Raw genomic sequence first — 27,489 nt, 5'->3', positions numbered from 1 at the left:
GTGTTTGGGAGGAGTGTCATGGCGGCCGTTGAGGTGGCAGCTGCCGGGGCCGCCGGGAGGAGTCGCTGAGCCGGGACGGGACAAGACAAGGCAGGAGGAACAGCTGAGCCGGGAGGATGCGCGCGGCGMTGGCCGAGGAGTCGCTAAGCCCGCTGTGCTGAGCCCGCAGCAGGAGCCGCGACTCGCTGTAGCGAAGAGAAGGGAGGCGGAGACGGCCCCTTGGCCTCCGGGAACCGGCTGCAGGGGCCCCCCGGCGGGGCCGAGCGAGGCCTGGAGYCCTCCGAGCCGCGATGGCGTCGTGGCTGGGCGGGCTGGGCTCGGGGCTGGGCCAGTCCCTAGGGCAGGTGGGCGACAGTCTGTCCTCGCTCACCGGGCAGATCTCCAGCTTCACCAAGGACATCCTTCTGGAAGGCGCGGAGGAAGTGGGCGGTAAGGGGGGCTCGGGACGGGCCTGGTTCCACGGGGGAGCTCTTCCTGCGGACGTCGGTCCCCTCCAGACCCGCAGCGGCGGGGCCTGCGCTGCGCGCACCGGCCGGGAGGGCGCTGATCGCGGCTTCGTGCCTTTCGCGAATTCTGCTGGCTTTGCTGCCTTTGTTTTTGTTTTTATTCCGTTCCTGTGATCACAGGATCTGGATAATATACAAATATATTCCCAGGCTCGAATAGCAAGGGTGGACCTATTTTAGGCTTACTACTCGGAAGTTTCTGAATTTTTTGAAGTGTTATGTTCCGTAATGACAGCACTCAACACTCTTTTTCTTTTCCTTTTTGTTTATTTGGTTTATCTGAATCCTCGGTTAATTAGCTGCTTTTACATTGGTTTCATAAAATTGCGGAGTTGTAGTACAGAGATTGTTTTGCCACTAGTGTGATCTAAGTCTGACGTGTCACACAGGCAAGGTTCAATGTTTGTCGTGTTTTTGTTTATATTTCAGTTGGGCCCAGAGAAACCTGTCGAGTTCTGCAATTCCCCTACAGTCAAGTAGGAGAACATGGCCCTTGCTTTATAAGGATTAGAGGCTAGAACGATTTATCTTTAAAACAGAAAGTTATAACAAAAAAACAGAGACATCAGAGTAAGATATTTTAAAAACCAATAGTAAATMTATTCTAGTGTATTATATTTTCTTCATATTTTTATTAATGGCGTTTTGTTACAAATTTTTTGAAAAACTTTATTAAGCAGTTGTATAAAGTGGTACTAAGTATCAATCGGCTAACATTCCTAGTATTGTTCACCATCTTGTGACTATAAAGTGTTTTAAGTTTGTTAAAACATTGTTAAGAATAGCAACCACAAAGCGCAGCTAAGACTTCTGAAGAGTCACCTTAAATGTGAAATTAAGCAATTCTACTTTGTTTACAATTTCTCATCTATGAAACATTGTGAAAGAATATTATAGAAACATATGTTGTATAAACGTTGGCAAGCTGATACAATGAGTATYATATGGATGGCCCTTTTAGTAAAATGCTGAGAAGAGAATAATTCTGACAACTGTGAAGTAATTTTTTTTTCACTTCTCTGAAAGACTTGCTTAAAATTGTTTCARATTTTAAAACCCCTATTGTTTCRTTTGTAAAGTTATTTTATACTCCTGAGCTGTGCAGTCATCTAGGGTGCTTATTTTTCTTTTTTAAAAGAGAAATTGTGATTTCAACTCACATGTTTGTGCAAGAGAGATGTACTGATGTTCAGAGTTACTTCCAGGCGTACTTCACTGCTAGATACTGCTGTGAACAGCTTCAGTTTCCTAACAGTTTCAGAGTAGTATATTTGTATGGGCTACTAGACTTGATGTAAAAAATATAGTGACATCCAAGTGCTCTTCTGTAAAGACCTGTGTGGCCTAAACATCACTTTTCAAGTACTTCCTTACAGTTTGGTTTTTTWAAATTTCCTAATTGGCAAAAGTTTCCTAGTTTTTAATATAATCCCTTGTATTCACTGTTTTGACTGCTATCAGAACTGAAGATATTTTTGTGAAATATGGACTTGCACACCTTCCATTTCACAGTTTTCATGTGTAAATTGTTGGCTCTGCAGTGCTTTAGTTCTCTCAGTTTTAAACAGCATATAGGAAATTATGAGATATAGTATTTACTTGGAAATTGTACCTATTTCAAGTTTTGAAATATTGTCAAGGCTGCTTTATAGTCAATTCAGGATAATTTCTCATTGATAAAAGGAAATGGGCTGTTTCTGTCCRGTAAAGGTGGGACATAGGACAAGTAAATAGAGCCAATTTGAGGAAGATTGATCATTAAAGGAAATGTATCTGGAATTGTGTGCTTTTTCTATTGGATAAACTGGGATAATAGGTATATCACCTTTTTAAGAGATAGTGAATCTTAAAGGGTTGATGTTTTTTTGGGTGTGGGTGGTTTGTTTTTTATCCTGAAAATTTAATCACTGTTACTTGTATTTAATGGAATCAATACTAGTTTTGAAACTTTACATGGCATTACAGAGAAACACACAACTGTCAGGTCAGGAGCTAGTCTGAAATGAGAAATGGATTCAGGAACATGAAATAGTCAAGTAAAACTTTTTTACCTCCCTTACTTTTATTCTTAAATCCATACTAATCTGTTAGGGTTTTGGTTTGACTTAAAGTCTCAATATGAGTGAAATAAAACAGGTTCAGAAAGACAGTCTGAAAAATAATTCTTACAGTGCTCTGATAAAAACAGCTTTTGATGAACATTAACACTGTCTGAAGTAAGATCTGTATTAATAACTGGTCTTAACAGATTAAAAGGATTGTAATTAAAATGAAAATTTTCACTTTCTTTCAGATGCAGCAACAGAACTCCATGTGTCCAATTCTAGACTCAGAGAAGTAGAAAGTATTAATGCAGCACAAAAGTTTGAAGTAAGAAATTTTGGAGCACTATTTTAATTAAAAGCAATGCATAGCATTTGTTCTGTATAAAGTTGAAATATTGCTTGTCCCTGAAGTTGCTTGTCCCTGAGTAAATCCAGAAACAAGAGTAACAGTGGTGTTACAATGTGACTTTGGTTTTGTGACAGTGCCATCACAGTTAGGGAGGCACATTTGTTTATTGATGTATCCATGTGGTGCAAGTTTTCATCTCTTGCTGCAGCCTGTGACTGTTGGTGCCATCCTGTGGACTTGGACTGCASCAGTAGGTTTGGCTCTGAAAAGAGTGAGTGTTTTGCTTGGTGCAGYTCTCTCTCTGTGTTGTCCTACTGTATAGTCATTTTGACATAGCTGTGGCTGCTCATGCACTTCCAAAACTGCTTACAAATCTTATGTGCCCTCATGGAAAGTGATTTTGTGTACTCTTACAAAAGACTTGTTGGTCTTGTGACTTTATGTCTCTAAACAAATAACTTTGATGTTTGTCTTTAGCACTCCAGAGCATTGTGAAGTTAAGATACTATTTTGGGGATCATAACTGTTCCTGCTTGTGCTCTTCCTTGTTTCTTGCCATCTGCTGTTGGCTAGGGTCAGAGAGAGATCACCGGATATTAGCTGTAATTTGTGCTTTGTGGCTGTTCTTACGTTATACCTGTGGATCTTGTTAAACTGTGATTTAGCCCTGAGTTTTAGAATTCTTGGCATTTACCTCTGGTCATCATAAACGTTTTTCTGAAAGTGACGTCCGTGCCATATAAAAACGGAAGGCTTGGGTATGACCATTATTTTGAGGCCACATTTGGACATTGCTGTCACTGTGTGTTTGAATGAAATAACATGAGAAATATATTCAGTTTAACTTCTTTGCTGTTCGGTAGCCTTGTACTTCTCTGATTCTTTAAGAACTGTTCTGAGTTTACCAACATTCATTTCTCATTTTTACTAGAATGATAGACTGAAAAAAGTCTGTAGTGACTTAGAAGAAAAACATGAAGCAGCAGAACTGCAAATAAAGCAGTTATCTATCGAGTACCGCAATCAGCTTCAACAGAAAGAGGTAGGATACAGAGTAAAATTTCTCAGTAAATATGCCCAATAAACTTACCTGTTGTGCCCTTTAATTCCTTTRTTAGAGTGTCTGTTCTCTTCCAGTGGAAATACTGGTCACAGCTATGGTTTCTTGGTTTGATGATGTAGACTAAGATGTATTTCATTGAATCATGAAGTGTAAGCCAGGCTGCCAGGAGATAGGTGAGACAAGAGAAAACACTGGGAATGTCATGCAGGTGTCAGAATTTCTGTTGTTTCTGGGATYCCTGTGAGAAAAGACACTCAACTGCTTTGTATTTCTGATTCAGTTACTTTTAGGGAAGGCAACAGGAACAAATCTCATTTGAAGCAACTATTTTGTCTAGGTGTCATTGATTATCTTAACATATATGGTTAAAGAGAACAGAGCTAGCTTTCAAAATTTTTGAAGCATCCTTTTGTGATGGAAGCACCAGCTTTATAGCCTATTGTATAACATGAGATTTCATAAACCTCATTGAAGAAAGTTGCCAGCATGCTGAGAGTTTCACAGAAGGGAATTTAACTTCTGCTTTATTCACAAATTCATGTGGGAACTAGAGGAAGCAGAACTTTGCGATGTGTAAAATCCTTGTAATAGCAGAGTTGTTACAAGAAAATTACATGYGTTTCATTTCACTTTATTGTAAATAAGTAAATTTTGAATACATAGAGTTGTTAAGCATAAAAGAAATAAAATGTAATAAAAGTAACTAGAAAAGCATCATATATTGTTTAATGTTCAAATCTGAATACCCTCTTTATGTTTAATATTTTTGTATAACCTGTTTGACTGGATATTGCAATAGTGCTTGTGTACCTTGGCTGCTAAAAAAACCCTGTGTCTTTGTGTAAAGTACTTTATAACACTCGAGCTAAGGGTGTTTTTCTCCATTATGAGAATGTTTGCAGTTTTTTCTTTTTTTAGTGGAAGTTACCAGTTATTTTTGCTGAAGGGGGGAGTTCTTTGGTTCACATTTCATAAGGCCACAAAGTGTAGAGTGTATTTTTACATTCTTCTTATTCAAACAATGCATTTTATTTTGTATATTCAGGTGGAAATCAGCCATCTAAAAGCCAGACAGAATGCACTACAGGAACAGCTGCAGAAAGTACAGACAGCTGCCCAGACTGCTCAGTTGGGAGCTGGTGTTTTGCCAGCAGCCACTGCATCGGCCTCCTATGTTCCTGAKGTCAGACATTCCTCGGGTTTTGAAGGAGATGACATGGATTTTGGAGATGTAATCTGGTCACAACAAGAAATAAACAGATTGTCCAATGAAGTTTCCAGGCTSGAATCTGAGGTTGACCACTGGAAGCAGATTGCAGTGGTGAGTGGTATCTCTTCTATCCTGCCCTTCCCTCTCCCCTCTAAATTATTGTTTTCATTTCATTTTGTGGCTTATGAGTGAATCTTTTGAAAGTTCAGGCTGAAAAATTTCTAGAAGCAACAGGTTTTGATGGAAAAGCTGAAACCTCTCTTGCTATCACGTGACTAAGGATACATGCAGTGACTAACTTCCAATTTTTTGTTGTGATCCTTTTGTGCATGATTTGTCAAGTTAGGTAAAGAGTTTCATGAACATTCACCTAGAATGCTACTTCAGGGTTTCATTTTTGTTCAGCCTTTCAAAAAAATACTTCCCTTCCTCCTGACTATGAAACCAGTTTTCACTGATAGTAAGTACAGTACTGCTCAAAGTAATAGTTGTATACTTGCATACTTTTTATACATGCTCTTCTCTCGGTCCTTGATATGTCAGTTATAATTCATAGTCTGTTGACACAAGAAAGAGTATAATCTTTCAAGCTGCTGCTGATGTGAGTTACCATTTTTCAAGATACAGCCTGACTTCAGAGGTATGCTTTTCCCATTTGAAAATACTCAAAACTGTGCAACCCTGTGGTGTTACTAGGRGCAATGACACCCCACTCCAAACTTTTACCTCTTTATGTAGTAATGTAATAATAAAAATCCATGGAAAATTAAAAATTAATTCGATTTCCATTAATTTTTTAATCAAAATWACAATGAATTTTAATTTTGCTTCATGTTAGCTTTGTTGTTTTTGACTTTTGAGTATAAATAGAGGAAGCACTTACATCAAAAATAAATGTATTTATCACAGTTTTCATATGGCTATGTGGTTTGGGTTTTTTTCAGTCTTCCAAAGTGCAAGGCACTAATGATGCTGAACAAAGTGAAATATGCAAACTACAAAATGTTGTTAAGGTAAGATGACAAACTAATCTTCTTGTGCTTTACTCATCATGGTTTTGCATGTGGTCACATGTCTTGTAAATATTTTAACTGTCACTATTACAACATTCTTAAAAATGCACAGGGGCATGTAGTAGCACAGCAACATTTCAGTCAGCACTACAGTGTTTAAAAACAGTTAMTCTGAGAAAGTGTATTTGTGTAATTTGATAATTACAGTATCTTATGTTGAAACCATTACATTACTACTTATAGGTGGGATCACTTTGTGAAGTTGTTGTGATTTATGAGACTATTTTAGATACACAGGATAATTTCTTCCTTCTCAGAAACATCTTGCCTTTTTTGTTGAAGATACAAAATACCAATTTTACACACCATCCTAGAAAGTTACTGAAAATGCGTCTTAATGTATCCACTTTATGTGTAAGACTTGTAATTGCTTTACATTGGTTTAATTTTTGCTGTTGTGTAGAACATACTATTTGTGTAAACATTTTTAAAAGTAATTTCTTTCAACATGTTTAAAAAATCCAAATCAACAAAAGTCAGGAAACTTGGCTTCTTCTATGAGAAATCCTTTAATAAATCCATTAATTAGCCTAGAGAAAACTTCTTTCTTTTATATTGTATTATTTCTTTCAAAAGAAGATGCTGTACTGTATTTTGCCATTTTGTTTCTCTAATGTTATATTTTAGGAGCTCAAACAGAATTTAAGTCAAGAAATAGATGAGCATCAGCATGAGCTGTCAGTGTTGCAGGATGCACACAGACAGAAGTTGGTAGAGATAAGTCGCCGACACCGAGAAGAACTGCGTGAATATGAAGAGCGAATTGAAGAACTTGAGAGTCGGTTACAGCAAGGTCTGTGTTWCCATGTGCTTTCTATTTTATGGGGAGTGAATTTTGGTTAAAGCRTTGAATATGCATGTAGCAGTACATTAGATCTCAAATATACGATGTTTAGAATTTCAGTKTCAATTTCAGTTCAACTTCATATTTAAGACATTTCTTATATCTTTTATTTTTTCTGGTTGTCTGGAACACTGAAATGATAACATTTCATCTGTGACATGTATCAGTCTGGAGGGACATTTTCTATACCTACCAATTGTGCTCTGAATTTTACACTTTCTGGGTTGGTTTTTTTAACTTACGCTGAATATAGGTGTGGATGAGACTTACCAAATTGAAGATAAGAAAACAACAGCACAACTTCTTTGTGAGAAGTGCTATGTGCCAGTTGGGTTACTTGACAAAAGTTCAAAGATTGGTCAGTGAGACACTGGAACAGATTGCTCAGAGAGGTTGTGGATGCCCCATTTCTGGAGATGTTCATGACCAGGTTGGATAGGMCCCTGAATAACCTGATCAAGTGGGTGGCATCCCTGCCCATGATGCAGATGTTGAAACTAGATGATGTTAAAGTCCCTTCCAACCCAAACCATGCTATGATTCTATGATTRCCATAAGGACCACACCTTAGTGTGTGGCATTACTGCAATGTAGAAGCTTMGTAGTTCCTACAAGGAACTTTTTGTTGCCATGTAAGTATTTCATATTCCCTTAAAATAGTCATGTCAGTTAGGTTTCCTCTGTGGGTTCTTTGCACAAATATGTAAACGTCTATTTACCTGGTAAAATTTGGACTTCTAAAGAGTATTCTCTCCTTTTGGAACAAGAGATCCATTCCCTTCTTGGAAAGAAGGGATGTATTTTCACTGCTTCTCTTAACTTCTAGGGTAGTACTGGTAGGGAATTTGTTTCTTAAAATCCGATGCCTGTTAAGATGCAGTATTTTTGTTTACTTGAAGATTGTTCACCAGCAGGACTAATTTAAGGAAGTTGAAGGCAGAAGTCCCTTATCTTTTGCATTTCCAGTTATCTGCAAAACAAATACTGTTAGTGGCTTCTGAAGAACTACAGTATTTTATATTTTTATTTTGTTCATTCTGATAGCATAACAGGKACTAGGGCAGAGGCAAGTATTTGAGCTGACACGGAAGTGAATTCACAAGTAGAATGTTTTTATTTAACTTTTTTTTTTCTGGACTCTTCTGATGATGGCTATTTGTACTCTCTAATTTACCTGGAAATTACAGAAGATTGTACAGAAATATGAATGTCATTATGCTATGATAGCATAATGGATCTGTAAAAACACTAATTCTGAAAAATGTTTTTCTTCAGTTGAAAATCCTTGTGCAATATTTAGCAAGTTTTTCCCTGTAACAACCATTTGGCAAACCTTTGAAATGTAATTAATTAAATTATGAATWGATTTTACACCAATCTGAATTAAATGGGATTCGGTAATTATTTTTTAAAAATTGAGAGATTCCAGAGCTTGATGAATTATATTGTTATCTCACCAAGAGAGATGGGGATCAAGTAGAATATACATTTTGTAAAAAAAACACGTCTTGCAGTGCCTTTTAAAATTATTTTGAGCTGGGCATGTGAAAGCAATCCAAAAGCTACTTTTCAAAACAGTAACACRTGTAGCACAGCTTTAAATGTTAAACCTATTTAACTAGGCTTTTTGTTGATGATGACCATGTCTTTGTTTTAGGCTATTTCCCTCTGTCAGGAGAAGATGTGAAAGAAGAGAAGTAAAAGTTACAGAGTGATGGTTTTGTCTCTTTTGCCTTTCAGATGGTGTGAGCACTGATGCCATGGATGGCTCTAAAATTACTGAACAGGAAAAGAGAGCTCAGAGTCTAGAAGGAGAAAAATTGGAAGAGTTACAGGTTGTAAAGGACCTAGAGGATGAAATAARAATATTAAATCACAAATTGTCTTCTGCCAAAGCAGAAAATAAAAATCTCCTGAAAGAGCAAGAATCTGCAAAGCTAGAAAAAATCCAAATAGCGCAAGATTATGAAAAGCTGAAATCTGACTTCAGTGTGCTTCAAAAATCCATGGCACAGCAAGATGTTCTCCTGAAAGAACAAAAGCAGCTCCCATCAAAGGAATCACTACCACAAGATGTTGTCAGACTACAGCAAGCATTGTTAGGTACTAAGATTATGACTTCATCAGTTTTTAAATTTTTTAATATATTTTCACAGGTTTTCACTTTTAAAACGTAAGATTTATTTTATTAATTTGAAACTGAATACAAGAATACATACCTTTTAAGTATTGCTGTTTTACAAAAGCATTGTCCATTGAAGTAAGTTGAAGCAGAAAAGAGAATATTGTTAGGACTAGTGTGATTATCATAGGGGTTTCTGATTAGGTAAGTAATCATGTCTGCCAACTGTTTGGTGCGGGTTTTTTTCTTTAAAAGTAAGTAAGCTTCTAAAGAAATTGCTTGTTTAAATTCAAACATACATTTTTGTGTGTGTAAAGGTACTTGGTTGCTAATACCTTCTCCTTAAGGAAACACTAGCATACCTGTTTAAGAAATATATCTGTAGGTAAAAAAGATTTTAATATTGCATAACTGATAAACTATAGTACTAAAATCTTCCTAATCTGGTATCAGTTGTGAAAGTAATGCTCTACTTTGTGGTAATGACTGATGGTATGTTTGAATCTTTTATGGCCCTGATGCTTGTCATCACAAAATGCTGTGAAACTGTTCTCTTCTGAGCAGCAGAGTTCTATTTGGGCAAGGTGGGAGAATGATTTTGTTTTATTGTTGTTTAACAACAACTTGTATTTGTTACGAACTAGTAAAATAACCTATTTTATTTCATTTTCCTTCATAGAAGCAGAAAATGAAATAGCAAGGCTTTCCACTTTAAATCAGGTAAAGCATTTTCTAAGTTAAAGCAACATTAGAGTTCATAATATAGTAGCTGATGGAAAACACACGTTTCGGTAGTGGGTTTTTTTGAGCATTCACATTTCTACATAAATAACTTTGTAATGTAAAAGGAAATAATTGTAGTTTAATTCTATAATTGCACATGGAATTCATAGAAATAATACATTTTAACTTGTGAAACTCCACAGTGTATTCTGTTAAGGAAAACCATTCAAGTTCCACCTATCTCACTGTTACCTAGAAAGCTATAACATACTTATTAAATAAGTACTTACATTCTGTAAAATGCTTTTGCATGTTTCAGTTTTGGCGCTTATCAGTTGTAAAATATTTCTCTTCTACGTAATACTCGTAATAATACCACATTCCCTCTTACTGATTAAGTGAAGCAGTGGAACATAAGAGTTTCTGTGAAACACACCTTTATATTTTGGGATGGTTGACTTGGTCCCTTATAAACTCTGAGACTTGAGAGATTTGGTTTATTTTCCTTTGTATCCAGTAATATTTTTCAGCACAATTTTCTGTGTTTTGCATGCATTCAAGGGTTCACATAGAATTTTTCATAATGATGTTATTTAGATGCTCTTGAATAAAACGTCGTGTCTCACCATGCAGCCTGCTGTATGTAGGGTGGCTCTKGCAGTTATAATAGTTTATCCAAGCTGTCAATCCATACTTCAGTGGTGGATATAACTTCTTACCATACCATGGCTTTTTGTGCAGAAGTTTATGAACTGCACTGCTAAACCAAGTGATGAGGAAATGAATGTATGTATATGAATGGTAGAGACAAATACTTCACAATAAAGAAATTTTTAACTGGAGTAATATTTATGTGGGTTTGGAGATTCTAACATAATTTTAGCAAGATAAAGTCTGATATTTACTTTTTTTTTTATTTTGAGGGACTTGAGAAGGAACTGACAAGTGCACAACATAAACATAAGAATATTCTTTCTTCGAATACAGAGGATCAGAATTCAGAAATAAATCAGTTAAGACAAGATTTGGAAAGGAAAGAACATGAATTAGATGAAAGTGTTGCTGAAAGAGAAACATTAATAGCAGAGTTGGAAGAGCTAGACAAGCAGAATCAAGAAGCTACTCAGGTAATAAATACTGCAACTAATTATTGAACTACTAAGTAAATTTTTAGAATTCTATGTGTGTGTGTTTGTCTTTCAAGTTCATCTTTACCATTGATAGCAGGGAAATATAAGTTATCTCCTGAGGCTTAAAAAGAAAACTGGGRCTTCTATTTCTCCGTATCTGTCATCTCAATACGAAATTCTGAATAAAACCCACTTGTTATAGACAAAGAAATTATATGGTGTGTGAGCTATCCATAAATTATGTTACTTTACAAAGTCCAGTTAAATAGTCCCTCATTTTTCATTGCAACATTTCTGATTAATTTTATCYTGGTAATATTCTGATTTATCTTATGATTATGCATTACAATGATGTTTTGAAATTTTTTTCCTTTTACAATTTTTAATTATATTGAATATTTAAGTTACTTTATTGCAAGGTCTTTATAATATGAGTATTTGCAGTGTAAAAAAGTCACCAATTATATATAATCAGAATTAAATTATTCCTTTTTGTCACAGTTCCAGTATATTTGACTTGTAAACTTAAGAGTTGCAAGCCATGTGTTTTCAATATTGATTTTCCAGTGAATCATCTGTGAAATTAATCCAAACAAGTTGAAACAAGAAGTTGAAATAGAATATACAGATAATTTAAATGTAGTGTTGCTCTTTTTTTAAGCAATGCATGTTTGCTGCATTCTAACTGTCTTGACAAATTTTGACAGTTCTTTTTTTTAAGTAGATCTCTTTTTATTTACTGCTTTAGGTAGTCAATGTCCTTTTAGTGGAGAAGGTGTTCTTTTTTTTGTAGTGAAATGTAATTTGTCCCTAATTGATATTTGGTTTTAATTTAATTTAATTTAGCATTGACTAGTTGATACTATTTGCTAATTTATGTTGGAAACTAACAAACGTTTTTTTCCTCTGAATTTTGTTTATTGTTTAGAGGATAAAAGTGAATGAAATGCATAGTTCAGCTGGTTCTCCTGTCCTAATGAATTCTGGTTTGTGTTCATTTCCAGCATATGATTACACTGAAAGAGCAGCTGTCAAAGCAACACACAGAAACTGATAGTATCATCAAACAGCTGAAACTTGACATCGATTGTGAAAGAAAGAAAGTATCAGAATTAGAAATTGAGAAGGTGAAAACTATTAAAGAGTTAGAGAGTCAGAAAGAAAAACTAAGCCAATGTTCATATGCCCTTAATGATTTGCATGTAATTAAGCAGCAGCTACAAGATAATATTAAAGATCTTCAGGAACAATTAAGGAAAGCCCAGGAATGTAATTTGCATAGTAAAAAAGAAATTGGAGAGTTGCAGCAGAGACTAAAGGAAAGAGAGGAGGAACTTCRTGTATCCTTGAGCAAATTAACAGAAAAAAGTAATGAGGAATCTAACAACACTTGTCAGGATACTATTCTAAAAGAAAGAGAAGTAGAGATTGCCAAACTACAGAATGATGTTTCAGAAAATAAACAACTAAATGAAGATTTACAGAAGTCTCTGTCTAATCTCAGAACAGAAAATGAAAAGCTGATAGCAGCCATTGAAGAACTAAAACAGGAGTTAAGTGATGCCCTTTCTGAGAAAAAGAAAGTTTATTTGGAAAAAGACACTGCTGTGGAGGCTTTGAAAATGGAAAAAAGGCAGTTAGAGGATGAATTGAGTGAGACAGAGAAGAGGCTTTTGGAACAAGCACAGAAGTATAAGCAAACTATTGAGGAGTTATCAAACGCCCGTAGTATGGATACCACTGCATTGCAGCTGGAACATGAGCGCCTKGTTAAGCTCCATCAAGAGAAGGACTTTAAGATTGCTGAACTTCAAAGAAGCATTGAGCAGATGGAAACTGATCATCAAGAAACAAAAGAGATGTTGRCCACTACCTTAGGAGGACAAAAGCAGTTGACAGATCTCATAAAAGAGAAAGAGGTATTTATTGAAAAATACAAAAATCAAGCCTTACAGGTGAAGCAGGAACTTGAGGAATATATGAAAGTTTCAAAAAAGCAGGATGTCTTAAAACAGAACTTGGAGGAAAAGGACAGAAGTCTTGCAGTCATGAAGGAAGAAAATAATCATTTGAAAGAAGAAATTGAACGCCTTAAGGATCAGCAAAGTAGATCTACACCTGTGGTTGAGCCTAAAACTTTAGATATTATTATTGAACTTGAAAGTGAGGTAACACAGTTGAAAGTGATAAAGAATAATCTTGAAGAAGAAATAGAAGTTCACAAAAAAACAATAGAAGATCAGAATCAAACAACAGTGAAACTTCAGCAGTCACTGCAGGAGCATCGAAAGGAAATAGACGAGTCCAAATTTCAGTGTGAGCAAATGAATGTCACACATGAAAGACTCTTTCTAGAGAAAGATGAGGAAATAAAAAATTTGCAGAAAACAATTGAACAAATTAAAACTCAGTTGCACAAAGAGAGACAGATTATTCAGACTGATTCTTCTGACCTTTTTCAGGAAGCCAAAGTTCAGACTCTTAATGGAGAAAATGGAAATGAAAAACATGATTTATCTAAAGCTGAAATTGAAAGACTGGTGAAAGGTATAAAAGAAAGGGAGATGGAGATTAAGCTCTTAAATGAAAAGAATGTTTCTTTAAGTCAGCAAATTGATCAGTTGTCTAAGGATGAAGTAGGTAAACTTACTCGTATCATTCAAGAGAAGGATTTACAAATACAAGCTCTCAATGCAAGAGTTTCCTCAGCTCCCCACAGACAGGATTTTCTTTCCCTTCAGCAGCAGCTGCAAGCTTATGTTATGGAAAGAGAACAAGTACTAGCAGTTCTAAGTGAAAAGACAAGGGAAAACAGCCAATTAAAAACGGAGTATCGTAATATCATGGACATGGTCGCTGCTAAAGAAGCAGCTTTGGTGAGGTTACAAGAGGAGAACCAGAAGTTATCTAATAGATCTGAAAACAGCAGTCAAGACATGTCTAGAGAAACTATTCAGAATTTATCCCGTATCATTCGAGAAAAAGATATTGAAATAGATGCACTAAGTCAAAAATGCCAAACCTTATTGACTGTCTTGCAGACATCCAGTACAGGTGCTGATAGTGGGGCAGGAGGTGTGAACAGTAACCAGTTTGAGGAACTTCTGCAAGAACGTGATAAACTAAAACAGCAAGTAAAGAAGATGGAAGAGTGGAAACAACAAGTAATAACCACGGTTCAAAACATGCAGCATGAGTCAGCTCACCTCCAAGAAGAGTTACACAAGCTGCAAGCACAAATTTCAGTGGAAAGCGATAGTACTTCAAAGCTGCAGGTAGATTATAATGGCTTGATTCAGAGTTATGAGCAGAATGAGAAAAAGCTGAAAAGTTTTAGTCAGGAATTAGCAGAAGTTCAACACAGCATAGGACAGCTTTATAACACTAAGGATCTTCTCCTGAGTAAATTGGATTTGGTAACACCATCTGTGGCAACAGCTTCCACCATTTCACAGCATTCAGGTGTTCAATCCAGTCCTCCTGAAGCACTCAGTGATGAGTGTAAACTCCTTCAAAATGAGTTGGAACAACTGAAAAAAAAGTTAAAAGAAAAAGATTCAACCATTAGGACTCTTCAGGAAAACAATCAGCGATTATCTGATTCTGTTGCTACAGCATCAGAGATTGAAAGAAAGAGTCAAGAAGGGACTGAATCAGAGATGCGGCAGATCAGAGAAAAACATGATATGTTGCAGAAATCGCTTAGGGAAAAAGATATATTAATTAAATCTAAAAGTGATCAGTTACTTTCTGTGAGTGAAAATCTTAGTAACAAAGAAAATGAAAATGAGCTTTTGAAGCAAGCTGTGACTAATCTAAAAGAAAGAAATTTAATTTTAGAAATGGATATTMGAAAACTGAAAGAAGACAATGAAAATATAGTTGCAAGGTGCAGGGAAAAAGAAACAGAATTCCGTGCACTTCAGGAGACTAATATGCAATTTTCAATGATGCTGAAAGAGAAGGAGTTTGAGTCTCACTCTATGAAAGAAAAAGCTCTTGCTTTTGAGAAGCTCTTGAAAGACAAAGAACAGGTATGTACGTTCATACTTATGACTGTCTTAAAACTAGACAGAATAATACACTTCCTGAATATTTTTCTGTGATGCAAGGCCATAGCTCTTCTGCCTTTTCCTTGTTAGATCAGTAGTATATTTACATTTACAGCAAGGACTGTGTGTCTGGCAAAACTGTTGGTCATGTTTGAAATGTTTGTATCTTCAACAGGGCAAGACGGGAGAATTGAATCAGCTTTTAAATGAAGTTAAATCAATGCAGGAAAAGGCTGTTACTTTTCAGCAAGAGAGAGACCAAGTCATGGTAGCACTCAAACAGAAGCAAATGGAGAGCAGTGCCCTGCAGAGTGAGGTACCACCAAGCAATTTACAGTTGCAAGAAATAACAAAAAAAAGCATCTATAATAATTTTTTACTATTTTAGTAGGAATCACTTCTTAAAATAATACACTTGCAATGTGCTTCAATGGGCACGTGTTACTTTTGCTTGAATTTTTTTTTGTGAGAAGTGAGTAGTCCAAGCAACTTAAGGTATGTTCTAAACAGGTACAGCATTTGCATGAGAAGGAGCAGCGCCTAAATCAGGAACTGGAGAGGTTGCGGAATCACCTTCTAGAAATGGAAGACTCCTACACAAAAGAAGCTTTAGCTGCTGAGGATAGAGAGGTCAAGCTAAGAAAAAAGGTTTTGATTTTGGAAGAAAAACTTGCATCTTCATCTACTGCAGTGGAGAATGCCAGGTAGTCTTTTAAATATCACAGTTAACTAAACTGGTGCTGATGGCTCTATTGAATTGGCATCCTGTAACATACTACACACTTGAAAAAACTAAAATACGTGTACTTTTCTTACTCTGAATCAAGAGGGTGATTGAAATGTATTTGGCTGCTGTTGAGAATTTAATGTATTTCTCCTGTTTGTAACAACTTTTTGTAAGGATTGTTGAAACCTTACATAGTGAGCAGTGTTTAGAGCTAGAAAAAAAAATCCTTAACCCATCAATTTAATTGTCTGTTAAATCAAGAGTGTCTTAATTTACTTTGAAGTCAAGGCTTCATTCAGTTTGAGTCTTATTTTATACACTTCAATCACAGATGTGACTATTATGCTTTGTGAAGTGCTTTTGAGACATCGTCCCTGATACCATGAAAAGTATACTCTGCTGAGAACATCCTTCTTCATAGTGTAAACATAGAGCAAGATGCATTAAATTTCTCATGGGTAGCAGAATCTGGGAGACTAACAGAATCTGGGAACCAGTTGTGGGGGATTTTATTTATGTGCCATAAATAGTTTTTTCAGCCAGAATAATGAAAGCCCAATTATTSGAATTCCTCCATGCTTGTTTTTACTTCTTTAGTACCTTATTTTAACAAATTTTGGTTGCTTCATGCAGTATAATTCTTTTTCTCATGTTATTACAGTTATCCAAATAAAGAAGTATTTTAATTTAAAAGTATGTATGTAGCTGCAGTCTTGGGTTTTGGGGTATTTTAAACACCAAAGATGGATTTTGCTCTTAACTTTCTCAGGAGATTTCCAGGTTGAGCAGAATTTGTTGTGAAACATACTGGAGAAAGTGTAAGTGTTGGGAGAAGATTTTGTGAAATCAGAATGCTTCTTAATTCTACATCAAACTTTTCTAATACCTTTCAGGAAATACTACCCGTTTCCCAGGCAGTATGATCTTCACTCTTTAAAGAGAATGGCATAGGAGTAAATCAGGTGCATAATATTTTTGCATAATGCAAAATTAAATGCAGCGTTGAATTRTTAGTATGTAGCAAGGTATACTGAGTTTTTGGAGACTGGGCTTAAAAATAAAAACTCTTAGAAAGGTCTATTGGTTCATAGGAATTGAAGCAGACAATTAGCAAGATAGGTTTTTTTTTTTTTTTGTAAAGGTGCTGTTATGATAGTGAACAGAAGCTAGGAGTTTTTCTAATGTATTTCAAACAAAAGAAATTAGTTGGGATTTTTTTTTGATTGTCAATTTTTTTTTTCCCCAGWTTTCTTTATAATATCTTTTTAGGTTGGTTTTGTTTGTTTGTTATGAAAGAGGAATTAGGGGAAAAAATGGTTAATTTTTAGAAGTTGAGCTGAAAAATTTGTGGTAAGGTATTTTTTTCTGAGATTCAATTTTCTCTGTGGTAACTTTTGTTATTGGCATCCTAAGTAATGTATGCTGTTTTCATTAAGTCATCAGGCTAGTCTGCAAGTCGAATCTTTGCAAGAGCAGTTAAACCTGGTTACAAAGCAGAGAGATGAAACTGTGATGCAGCTGACCATGTCCCAGGACCAAGTGAAGCAGTATGCACTGTCTCTGGCCAACCTGCAGATGGTACTAGAGCAGTTCCAACAGGGTAAGGTTTGTCAAGAAATAGCAAAGATTGCAACAAGTATTTTTCAGCTGGGATAGTTATCATATTTTGGTGCTTTTGAAATATCAATTATCTGGTTTCTTTTTTGATAGCCTGAATTTTGGAATCTGTTGTTTATTAAAAAACTTTTAAAAAACAATTCTGTGAAAACTGTTGATGAATGTCACATTTATGAAATTTGAATTCCACCTCTACCTTATGAAGAACAGATATGATRATGCTGAAATTTTGCAGTTGCATTTCCCGGGAAGAGTTACATGTTGTAAATTAAGGTTGTTTTGTTTTGTCTCTTGTTTTCGATCCTTTAGAAGAAAAAGCTATGTATTCAGCAGAACTGGAGAGACACCAAAAACAGAGTGCAGAATGGAAGAAGAAAGCAGAAAACCTAGAAGAAAAAGTTGTATCACTACAGGTGGGCTAAATAATGAAATTGAACCTAGTGAAACTGCATTCTAATTCTTGACAGCAAGCAAAATAGCATTCTTCCGCTGACCCTCCATTTTCTGAGGATGTTTACAATCCAGTTATTTGAAAGAATAAGTGATTGAAGTCTCTTTATCTGTTATGTCTGATGTGTGTTGTATTAGCATGATTGTGATGGTGATCTCCCTTGCTTCTTTTTTGTCCATTTCCTACTCTCTATTTAGGAGAGTTTAGAAGAGGCAAATGCTGCCCTGGATGCAGCATCCAGGCTTACTGAGCAGCTTGACATCAAAGAGGAGCAGATTGAAGATCTTAAGAAAGAAGGTAACTACATTTTTTTCATTTCTGCTTAAAATATTTCAAGCAGCTGAGGAGACAATGTACTGTTCCTAGAAACTCACCAAAATTAATATCCTATGAGAAAAAGATTAATTCTGTACCACATTCTGCAGATTCCTGGTTTATAAAACATATACAAAAAAGTAAGTTTTACTTTCTGTTAGGAATGATCTTTCTCAAAAGAAAGTCCTGTAGAAGTTGTTTGTTTTTGGGGTTTTTTTTCCTGTAAATACTAGGGCACTTGATGTAGCTCTGTTAATGTCTTTTTTAAAAGGTGAAATACTGATTTTCCAAAGTAGCTAGCATATTTGACATAGACATAGGAATGCAGTGGGATCGAGATAAAGGGTGTGTAGTTGGTTAGTGATGTAGAGGCAGAAACTCCTGCACAGATTGACTGCCATCTCTGCTATATGCAGTGGTAACTCATGCTTTGAACATAGGCAACTAATTATTTATATTTCTTCGTAAATGATAATTAGTCTTACTCTTGAAATAAGTGATGTTTTCTTGAAGCATACTTACTTATGTAAGTATGTGTGTTGTGAAATGTCATTTGAAAATCTTCAACATTCCAGCAGGAACTCTRCAAAAGAATTACTACTTCTTTGCTACATATCTGAATTTGTGCTTACTTAGACTTAGTTCTCTCTAATGGCAATTTGGCATCCAGGTGGGATCATAGGAGCATTCCCTGAGTTCAGATATTAATTTTACAAGCTAAATTAAATTTCAAGTTGTTACATAATGTACAACTACTGATTTGTTTTTTTAATTGACTTATCTGTGTATCTCTGGCTCACTACAGACATTCACAGCAAAAGTTAACAAACACCCTGGATTGAAATTAGGTTTGGCATAGACAGATGCTGCTCTCTTAGACAGTAATGAAGAACTTCCCATTTAATTTTGATAGCAAACCCTTGCATAAGAAAATAGGAGGCATTTGAACTTGGATAGAAAACTAAATCTCATTATCAAGCAGGGTTGTATTGGCAAGCAATTTACTTGATAAAAGAATTGAAATGGAATTGTTGCATAAAGGACACAGCACTTACATGTTGTTGTAGAGTAAATCATGGTTTTTRCAGAAAAAAATACCATTTATTAGTCTCTATTTATACAAGAAAACATATAATGTTTTATTGAAAATTGGCCAAATACATTCCCAGACACAGTTTTGTTAGCCAAATCTTTTGAAGGATTTCTTTATGGATTTTTTTGGCAGGAGAAGTGATTTTAATGGAAAAATATAAGATGTACCAGATGCAGTTTTCTGAATTGCCATAAATRGTTAACAAATTATTGGAGACTGTAAATGTCTGGTTTACAGGAGTCCGTGCTGAATTTTGGCTCTTTTTTGTTATTTAGTCTTTTCATACACCCAAAGTACATTTTTAAATCCTTTTCAGCTGTAAGATTCTATTTTAGAAGGAAATGTTCTGTTTAAAAATTAAGTTTAATAATGAAGTTGCATGGTCCTGCAAAGTTGATAAAGTAGTGGTCCTGCAAAGTTGATCCTCTTTGATATAAAATCTTTCTTCATTTAAATTATTAATACTTTGAATTTMATTTAAATTATTAATACTTTTGTTTTTAAATTGGTCATGTGGTAATAAATGAAGTGAATAAAGATTGAAAAAGTGATTCATCATTCTCTTACTTTGTAGAGAAATAGCAACAGTGTAAGATTTAATTGAAATTTGTTTTCAAATACTGCTTATGTATCTTTTTGTGGTGTTAGTAGTTTAACTTTCTTTATTCTCTTGTTTGTGAAGACTAACTTAGTTGACATCTTTTAATAAAAAAGATTAAAACATAGATTTTATGGGTYTGTTTTTTATTTAAAAACCATAGCAATATTTATGAAAGTGTGTATTATTGATAAATTTTGTAACAATGTTTCAAACTTTTGATTTCTGTTTATTTTGCTGTGACATTACATTTGTAGGTGAGATCAGAAGAGAAATGTTAGAAGATGCACAAAATAAACTAATGAACCTTATGAACAGCACAGAAGGAAAAGTAGACAAGTAAGTCTTTAATGAATGATTTGGTCTAAATTTTTTTGGATCTTATTCATCTCAGTGTACAGATGTAGCACTCAYAGTTGCAAGAGTAGCACAGCACAGCACTGTATTTCTGTATGTTGTCTTGTAGTTACACTAATTATTTTGTCATTTTTCTGTTGCTGGGTGGTTTTAAATAGCCATTTTGATTAGTAAACTGGCAGATATGTGTCTGGATTACTGGTGTATTTCTTAARTAGAAATGTGCTTCTATAGCATGAGCTCTGGAAATGGAGATAGAGTTCTTAATGAACATATTTTATAATGTTCAAGGTGTGAACAGGAAGCCCTTAAGCATATCTGCATCATCTGGATGACCTCTTCCTTGGTCCCCTTTTTTCTTCTCTACCCAACAGAACTGAAACAGGGATAGACAAATGGGATCCCCTCTCCCCTTCCTTACATCTTGATTTGGATTTACACAGAGCTATCTGCTTAAATGCTCTCCAGTATCACAATCTTAGAACAAACATTTTCCCTCACTGTAGTACATACAGCAAAATTCACACATGTACGTTCAGTTTCACCTTATTGCCTACAATATTGCTAATACTGTCCAAATTCACACTTACTATGTGAAGAAATGTGATAACTTATAGAAGGAGAAAATCAGTGAGGTCCTTTTTTAGTTATTTGTATTAGATTTGTTTATTAGAATTACTGAAAATTAGGCAAGAGTATGAGAAATAAATGCATCAATATTATGRTATCAGCAATTACACAATAGCAGCTTGTGTAAGTAGCTTTCTTTGTTCTGCAGGCTCCTGATGAGAAATCTCTTTATTGGACATTTCCATACTCCAAAAAATAAACGTCTTGAAGTGTTAAGATTAATGGGAAGTATCTTGGGAGTAAAAAAGGAAGAACTTGATCAGGTAATACTTTGCAGAAAACTAGGCTTCCTTTTTTTTTTTTCCCCAGTATCCTTACCTGAAAATAAAATGACTTGCGCTAAATTAAATGTGACCATCCCTGCACATCTTGTGGGGAAGGTATGTTTTTTCTTCTTCCATCTTCACTTTTTTTTTATGTGAGACATACTGATCTTAATCTTTAATAACGTTTTAATGGAGTAAATCTCATTTTGCTGAGGGATGCTAATGCAGAAAGGAAAGGATTTAACTCTATGCTGTTGTGTGTAGTAGCTGTAATATATCACTTACAGAAAAGTAAGCCTGTTTCGTGTGTACCAGTAGTTATTGTGAAGAATTGTGAGGCTTACAATTTTAAATAAAGAGCCAAGTTTTTAGACTGCCAGTCTTTGGGAGGCAGAAAATATGGTTTTGATAATAAGCAAAATTTTTATTTATCTCTAACAGTGCCACATTGTTACAGCRCAGTTCATTATATTTTTTCATGTTCTTTTATCTGCTGCTTTATTTTTTTTGTTTCCTAACTTTGTTTTCTTTAAATTTTTCTCTAGTTATTATCTGAAGAGCAAAGAGGAGTTACAAGATGGGTGACTGGTTGGCTTGGTGGAGGAGCTGGGTCAAAAAGTGTTCCTAATACACCTTTGAGACCAACTCATCAGAACATTTTTAATAGTGTAAGAATGAATCATTCGTTCTCTTTGTTTGAGTGGAAAAATGGGGAAGTTGCTTATTAATGTTCATGATTGGTTCATCAGTATATTGAGCTTCATTTACTGATGCTGTTGTATCTTGTGTTAATTGTTTTGTGCAACTGCTTTGGYAAAAGATTTTTCTGCACTAAGGAAAAATGTAGACATTGAAAATTAGATACTAAGTCTGGGGCTAATACAGAAGACAATTATTGTTCCACTGGTTGCTGGCATCACTCTTGTCTTACAGTATGGACTCAAGTCAACAAGTGCTGAAAGTTAAATATATGTGAGAGTGGGGAATTCCACAATATTCAACTGTATAGAAGACCATGACATTGTATTTTGATGACTGTGTTCCCATGTGTCCTTTAAATTTAAATTGAAAAGCTTTTTCAGCTGCTGCAGCTAGTGCCTCTTATTTTCAGCATATAAAATTGGTATTTTAAGTTTTCAAATACTATAAAGGAACAGATGTCATAGCATGATCTATGGGAGCAGTTTATATGTGGAACTTTCCATTTTGCAGGCCAGTAAATAATGTACTCAAGGACCAAATACTGAGGGATTGGGGTTTTTAGATTGACTATGGTATTTTGCTCAGTTGAGCTAGAAATTATGAGAATGGATTCCTGTAAATCATCTTGAAGTGTAGGGATTAGGTTTTTTTCTCCTTCAAATAATGGAAGCACATAGGCCACTAAAGGACTGTGTTCTGATTAACTGTAGATTTAAAAGAGAAAAATCAGTGGTTTTGTGTGAATAGTAAAGGCTTTACAAAGCCACATTTTATATTGTGATGCTATTGACACCTCAATCATTCCATGCTTCCTTTATTTGAGATTCTCTGTGAAATAAGGCATGCATGGGCTTTAAGAGAAAAGATTGGGTTTTTTGTGTTTCTGGAGGAAAGATTGGTTGAGCAAAGACAAAGGAAATACTCTGATGTCAGAAGTAGCATGGGATTCTTGAAACAACTGGCTTAAATCAGTAATGGAATTGTGGTAGAAGTGTGTGTGTGTTATCTTTAGACTTTATCAGTTTCACATAAATGCCTTTTAGTGAGACAACAACAAAGAGTGTATTTTGAAAATAAATCTGATTGTCACTCACTAAGGACTGCTTAGTACTAAGTGCAAGTACAAAATTGATTGCAGRCTGTTGACAGCTTTTTGGTTTATGTATATATGGATTTTTGTCTTAGTGCTTTTCACCAGAGCATCAATGAAATMTAGTAACTAGTAGCCTTTTATAGTCTTTTTCAGAACTGTTCGTGAAATTCCTTGAAACTGAATCATCCCCAAGCCTTCCCCCACCCAAGCTTTCTGTTCATGRTATGAAACCTTTAGGAGCAGCAGGAGCTAGTAAAACTAGCAGTACTCCATCCAACAGTCAAATGCAAGGTAATATTTGAAGAAACATTTGCGCCTTTACACAGAACATAAATAACTAAAAGCAAAATTTTCAAGGGCATTTTAACGATTCTGTGCTTCCTGACTTGTGAATTTTGAATTTGATTTCTTCTACCCCAACTATTTCCTACTTTCTCCTTTTATTTGTTTTTTCAATTTTTCTGTCATCTCTCCTTTCCACTGCATCTATACCTCAATTTCTAAACTGTCAGTACAGAAGATTAGAGGGACCAAATTTCCTTTGATATGGAAAGGAATTAACAGCACCTGTTAGAGCCAGACAGATGCTGTGCAGACAACATCAAATGGTGTAGCAATGAGCCCATCCTGATTTTCAGCATCCCTGTTGATCAGCTTGTGTTGAAGTGAGTGAAGAATGCAAGTAATACAACTTTGCAGTGTCTCTCTGGTGTGTGAATCTGGTTGCTTAGAGAGTACCAAAATAAAATCAGTTAAGTATATGCCTTTACAAAATTTCTGTAAAATGTGCAAGAACATTGACTTTGATTTTTCTAAAGCACAGAACAGTTAGGCTTATATTATAAATGTTCMATTAATGTACTTTTGTCTTAAGTAATTTAAGATTCAAATCTTCAGTTTAACTGGTACAGTTTGTTCTTATTTTTTTACATGCATTTAAGACTTCACTTTCATACAGGCCTGCTTTCTTTCAGAAGCTTGTTTTGATTGAAACCTAGCTGTAAACTCAATAAAGAAAACCAAACCAAAAAACCAAGCACCAAACCCCTACATATCATATGTATCTACAGAGAGAGAGGTGCTAAAAAACCCTCTTTCAATTCACTAAAGTATTGGATGTTTCAATGTGCTGTTTATTTTTGAGCATATTCTTGGGGCTGACTCTGGGGAAGCTGTGCCATGTGGTGGGAAACCTGCCTGTGCTCTGCATTGCAGTGCATGTGCCAGGGCCCTAACACCTCTGCACAGTGCTGGAGTCAGCATGACAGATACTKCATATCTGGCATTGCAAAGGTGAAGGAAAATGCAGTGAGTGTTCATGTTGCCTATCAGATGTGCATGTTTTTGGGGTAACTTGAGCTGTTACAGAATTTTGGTGGTGCACTTGGCAATGCTGGGTTAAGAGTTGGCCTCGGTTTTAACAGTCTTTTCCAACCTAAATGATTCCATTGTTCTATGAGAGAAGTCAGAGATAGTAAAAGTCTTTGAGGGTGTCTACACTCCATGGCAAGGAGATTTTAAAGGACTTACACATTAGGCAATTTTAGAACRTCTCTGTGAAGAAGTGCTATAAAATTGGCTTTAGGAATGCTTTTTAACATTGTTTTCATTGTTGGTTTAGATTTTTTTGTTTGTTTTTTTTTTTATATTCCAGATTCTGCAGTCTCAGGAGTGGGTAGAAGACCAGATGCAAATCCATTTTTAGCACCTCGATCTGCAGCAGTACCTCTCATAACACCACCTAATAGCTCTGGACATCTGCTTATGAAACCTATTTCTGATGCATTGCCTACTTTTACACCACTGCCAGTGTCCCCTGATGCCAGTGCTGGTGCTGTATTAAAGGACCTCCTAAAACAATAGATGATCTTGTATCAATATGATGATGGAAGCACTTTAAGGAAAATGAGAACACTATGCTGTATATAATATACCACGATGAGGCCTTCTGTAAAAAGTCATGTATTTGATTGCAATTGTACCTTGCTTTACTTGTACTTACAAACTTATCAGTGCTTTGGAAATTCCAATGGTGATATGAATAACTGCCCTCTGTATAGCAGGCATTCATTTTGGGTGTGGGTTAAATATTTAACTGAGTAAAAGATTTATCTGTTGCTAGATTGTCACAAGACAAATAAAAGGATTTTTAAACCTTAGGTATACCTAAGGTTTAAGTATATAGGGTTGTTTCAGAATGCATAGACAGCATTAACTCTGGTGTTGAGATACGCTTTTCTGTTAAAATGATCAGCTATTGGCAGTGGACCTTCAAGAACCAGAACCAAAAAAAAATGCATAAAACACGTCCAATTAATACTTAATGTACTTTTGGACATGTGTCTCTTATTTGCAAGTTTCATTGCATTTGGGGGCAATTTGAGGCATATTAATCTCTTTGTACAGTTATTTGATATAGCCCCCAGACCTAATAGCTGCTTTCAGCAAACACATCAGCACCGAGGAGTTAACTGTGGAAGTGAAGCTAGAGATATCTATGTGAAGAGGGGGTAATTTAGCAACTATATATTCACATGTATAAAGACACTGTGTTCTTATGGTCCAAGGTGTATATTTGAGAGACTTTTTATCTTACAAGATTTTGTAGATCCAAATGCAGACTTAAAGGAGACATATAGACTTGAAGACATATAGAATTAAAAGGGAGGAAGATGCTTGCTTATCTCAAATATGTAAATAGGTCTTTGTAAAACCAAGGCCAAAGTCAATTATTCTGTAAATTTTGCTGTAATAACTTATACACTTTGTTTGGCTGGTGAAGAATGAAGTTGCATAGTAAAGGRTAAGAGTCATCCTCATAGTGAATCTGAGATAAAACATCTTCAGTTTAAAATGTGTAATTTCTAAATCTTTTTATATGCCTCTACTTGTTAAGTCAGTGTTAAGATAACTGTTGTGCAAGTTCTATATTAGAACTTTCAACCTTCTTCATTTTCATTAAGATCCTGGATGAAATTGTAAGAGTTATATTTAAATAAAAGTAATTACTGAAACTTGTACAGAATCAACCAAAATAATGCAAGAAATCTTTGCATTTATTTATATAGAGGTCAAATRGTGAATTTCTTTTGTTGCCTTGAAACCTAGTAAAGGTTTTTTTTTAATTGCTGTACTTGCTTTAAGATCTGTTTGAAGCCCTTTTCCTCCAGTATATTAATGTTTCATGGAAGACTTAGCAAATTTGAACCTGCATTGACCTACCATATTGGATTTTGATTTTAAATTTTTTTACCCCATTATGGACAGTTTGGCAGTTTGATTTCTGGAAAAACAGCAACCACCTATTTACCAAAGTAAATTCTGCATTATGTAATAAATGTAATGAGAATCTCAAATTACCTCAGCTGAGAATATTGTAATTAGGTACTTCAAATGTACTTCTTCATTTAAACTGGACTGGAACAGCTACCCTTTTTTTCTATAGCAATTATAAAGAAAAATGAAATCAGATGGTTTCTGTGCAATCTCTCTTGGTCTTGTAGTCCTGTCTGTTTAATGATATATAGCTGCTTCGCAATAAAATTGCCTTTTGGTGAGCCAAAGCAGAAGGAAATGTTTTGTTTTTAAAAATTATGTGATTTACATGTTGTAAAGTACAAATGGAGTCATGCTGCTCAGTATTCTCAGAAGTTACTAACTGAGCAGTTTTACCTTTTGTGGTGCATTTTTTTTCTTCTTTAACTGCAGAGAATATGTAGACATTTATCTTTCAGGAAGCTTTCTAAATGCCAGTAAAGAAAATGTAGTAAGACCACTTACTCTACATGCTATAAATCAGTTCAATTTATGTAAGCTATGAGTTTGGGAAATCTAATACCAAACAATGGTACTGAAGAACTTAAATTCCTCAARCTCCTTGAGGGAGAAGAAAATCTTCCACAGCAGAGATATAAAAGGCTTCAGTCCTTAAGTCCTGGAAGGTGAGGTCTGTTGAACTATGGAGAAAGTCCTCATGGTTTAGAGGTTTCTGTTCTAAGGTTCATTCCACAGGTACTTTGGTGGGGTTTGATGCTTTGTTAGAAATCAGCTGGGCTCTGTTTGTATTCCAGGCAGTACTGTGTAGAAAAGTGCAGAACAACTTCATTACTTTGTTTCTTTCTTCCTTTGAATGTTTCAYAGACCATTACAAATATTCAAGCTTTGTTTTCATTGAATGATTAGTAGATGTATTTTTCCTCTGATTTTTCTTCTGTGTTTACTTTGTTCTTGATAATTGTTCCATATATAGTTGCCTTACCAGTTTCCCACATGTACATATGTGACTCATGTAGTCTGTTTTGTTAATTGTGTGGATCTTTCACACAGCACCATGAGGAAAAAAATCTGGAATTTATGAACAAGGTGTAGTAGAAAATTTTCMTTCTTTCATTTAATGTAATTGTTTTCTGTTGCTTGTGCAAGGAAAGAAAGGTATCTGGTCCTTCTAATTTTGGTCTAACAAGTTGTCAGTTCTCTTTAGCAGTAAGGTAACAGAATTCTAGTAATAAATTGATTTTACAAAC

At 35.2% G+C, this 27,489-nt stretch overlaps 1 protein-coding gene across 1 annotated transcript; it reads left to right on the top strand.

Annotated features, from left to right (window-relative positions):
* Positions 1-27,489, top strand: TRIP11 (thyroid hormone receptor interactor 11). Its single transcript, XM_057370609.1, has 20 exons — positions 1-429; positions 2,800-2,876; positions 3,832-3,942; positions 5,009-5,284; positions 6,118-6,186; positions 6,874-7,039; positions 8,831-9,193; positions 9,892-9,932; positions 10,859-11,062; positions 12,070-15,099; positions 15,293-15,433; positions 15,628-15,821; positions 17,281-17,444; positions 17,771-17,874; positions 18,110-18,209; positions 20,176-20,257; positions 21,054-21,168; positions 21,717-21,839; positions 23,110-23,257; positions 24,621-27,489. Exons 1-20 carry the CDS (start codon positions 291-293, stop codon positions 24,827-24,829), a joined length of 5,856 nt encoding a protein of 1,951 aa, XP_057226592.1. The 5' UTR covers positions 1-290; the 3' UTR covers positions 24,830-27,489.

The sequence above is a fragment of the Malurus melanocephalus genome, unplaced genomic scaffold (assembly GCF_030028575.1).
Source record: "Malurus melanocephalus ecotype Western Australia unplaced genomic scaffold, MMel_1.1 scaffold_129, whole genome shotgun sequence".
Taxonomy (NCBI): domain Eukaryota; kingdom Metazoa; phylum Chordata; class Aves; order Passeriformes; family Maluridae; genus Malurus; species Malurus melanocephalus.
Note: the sequence above shows the minus strand (reverse complement) of the source record. Positions and strands in the feature narration are given on the sequence as shown.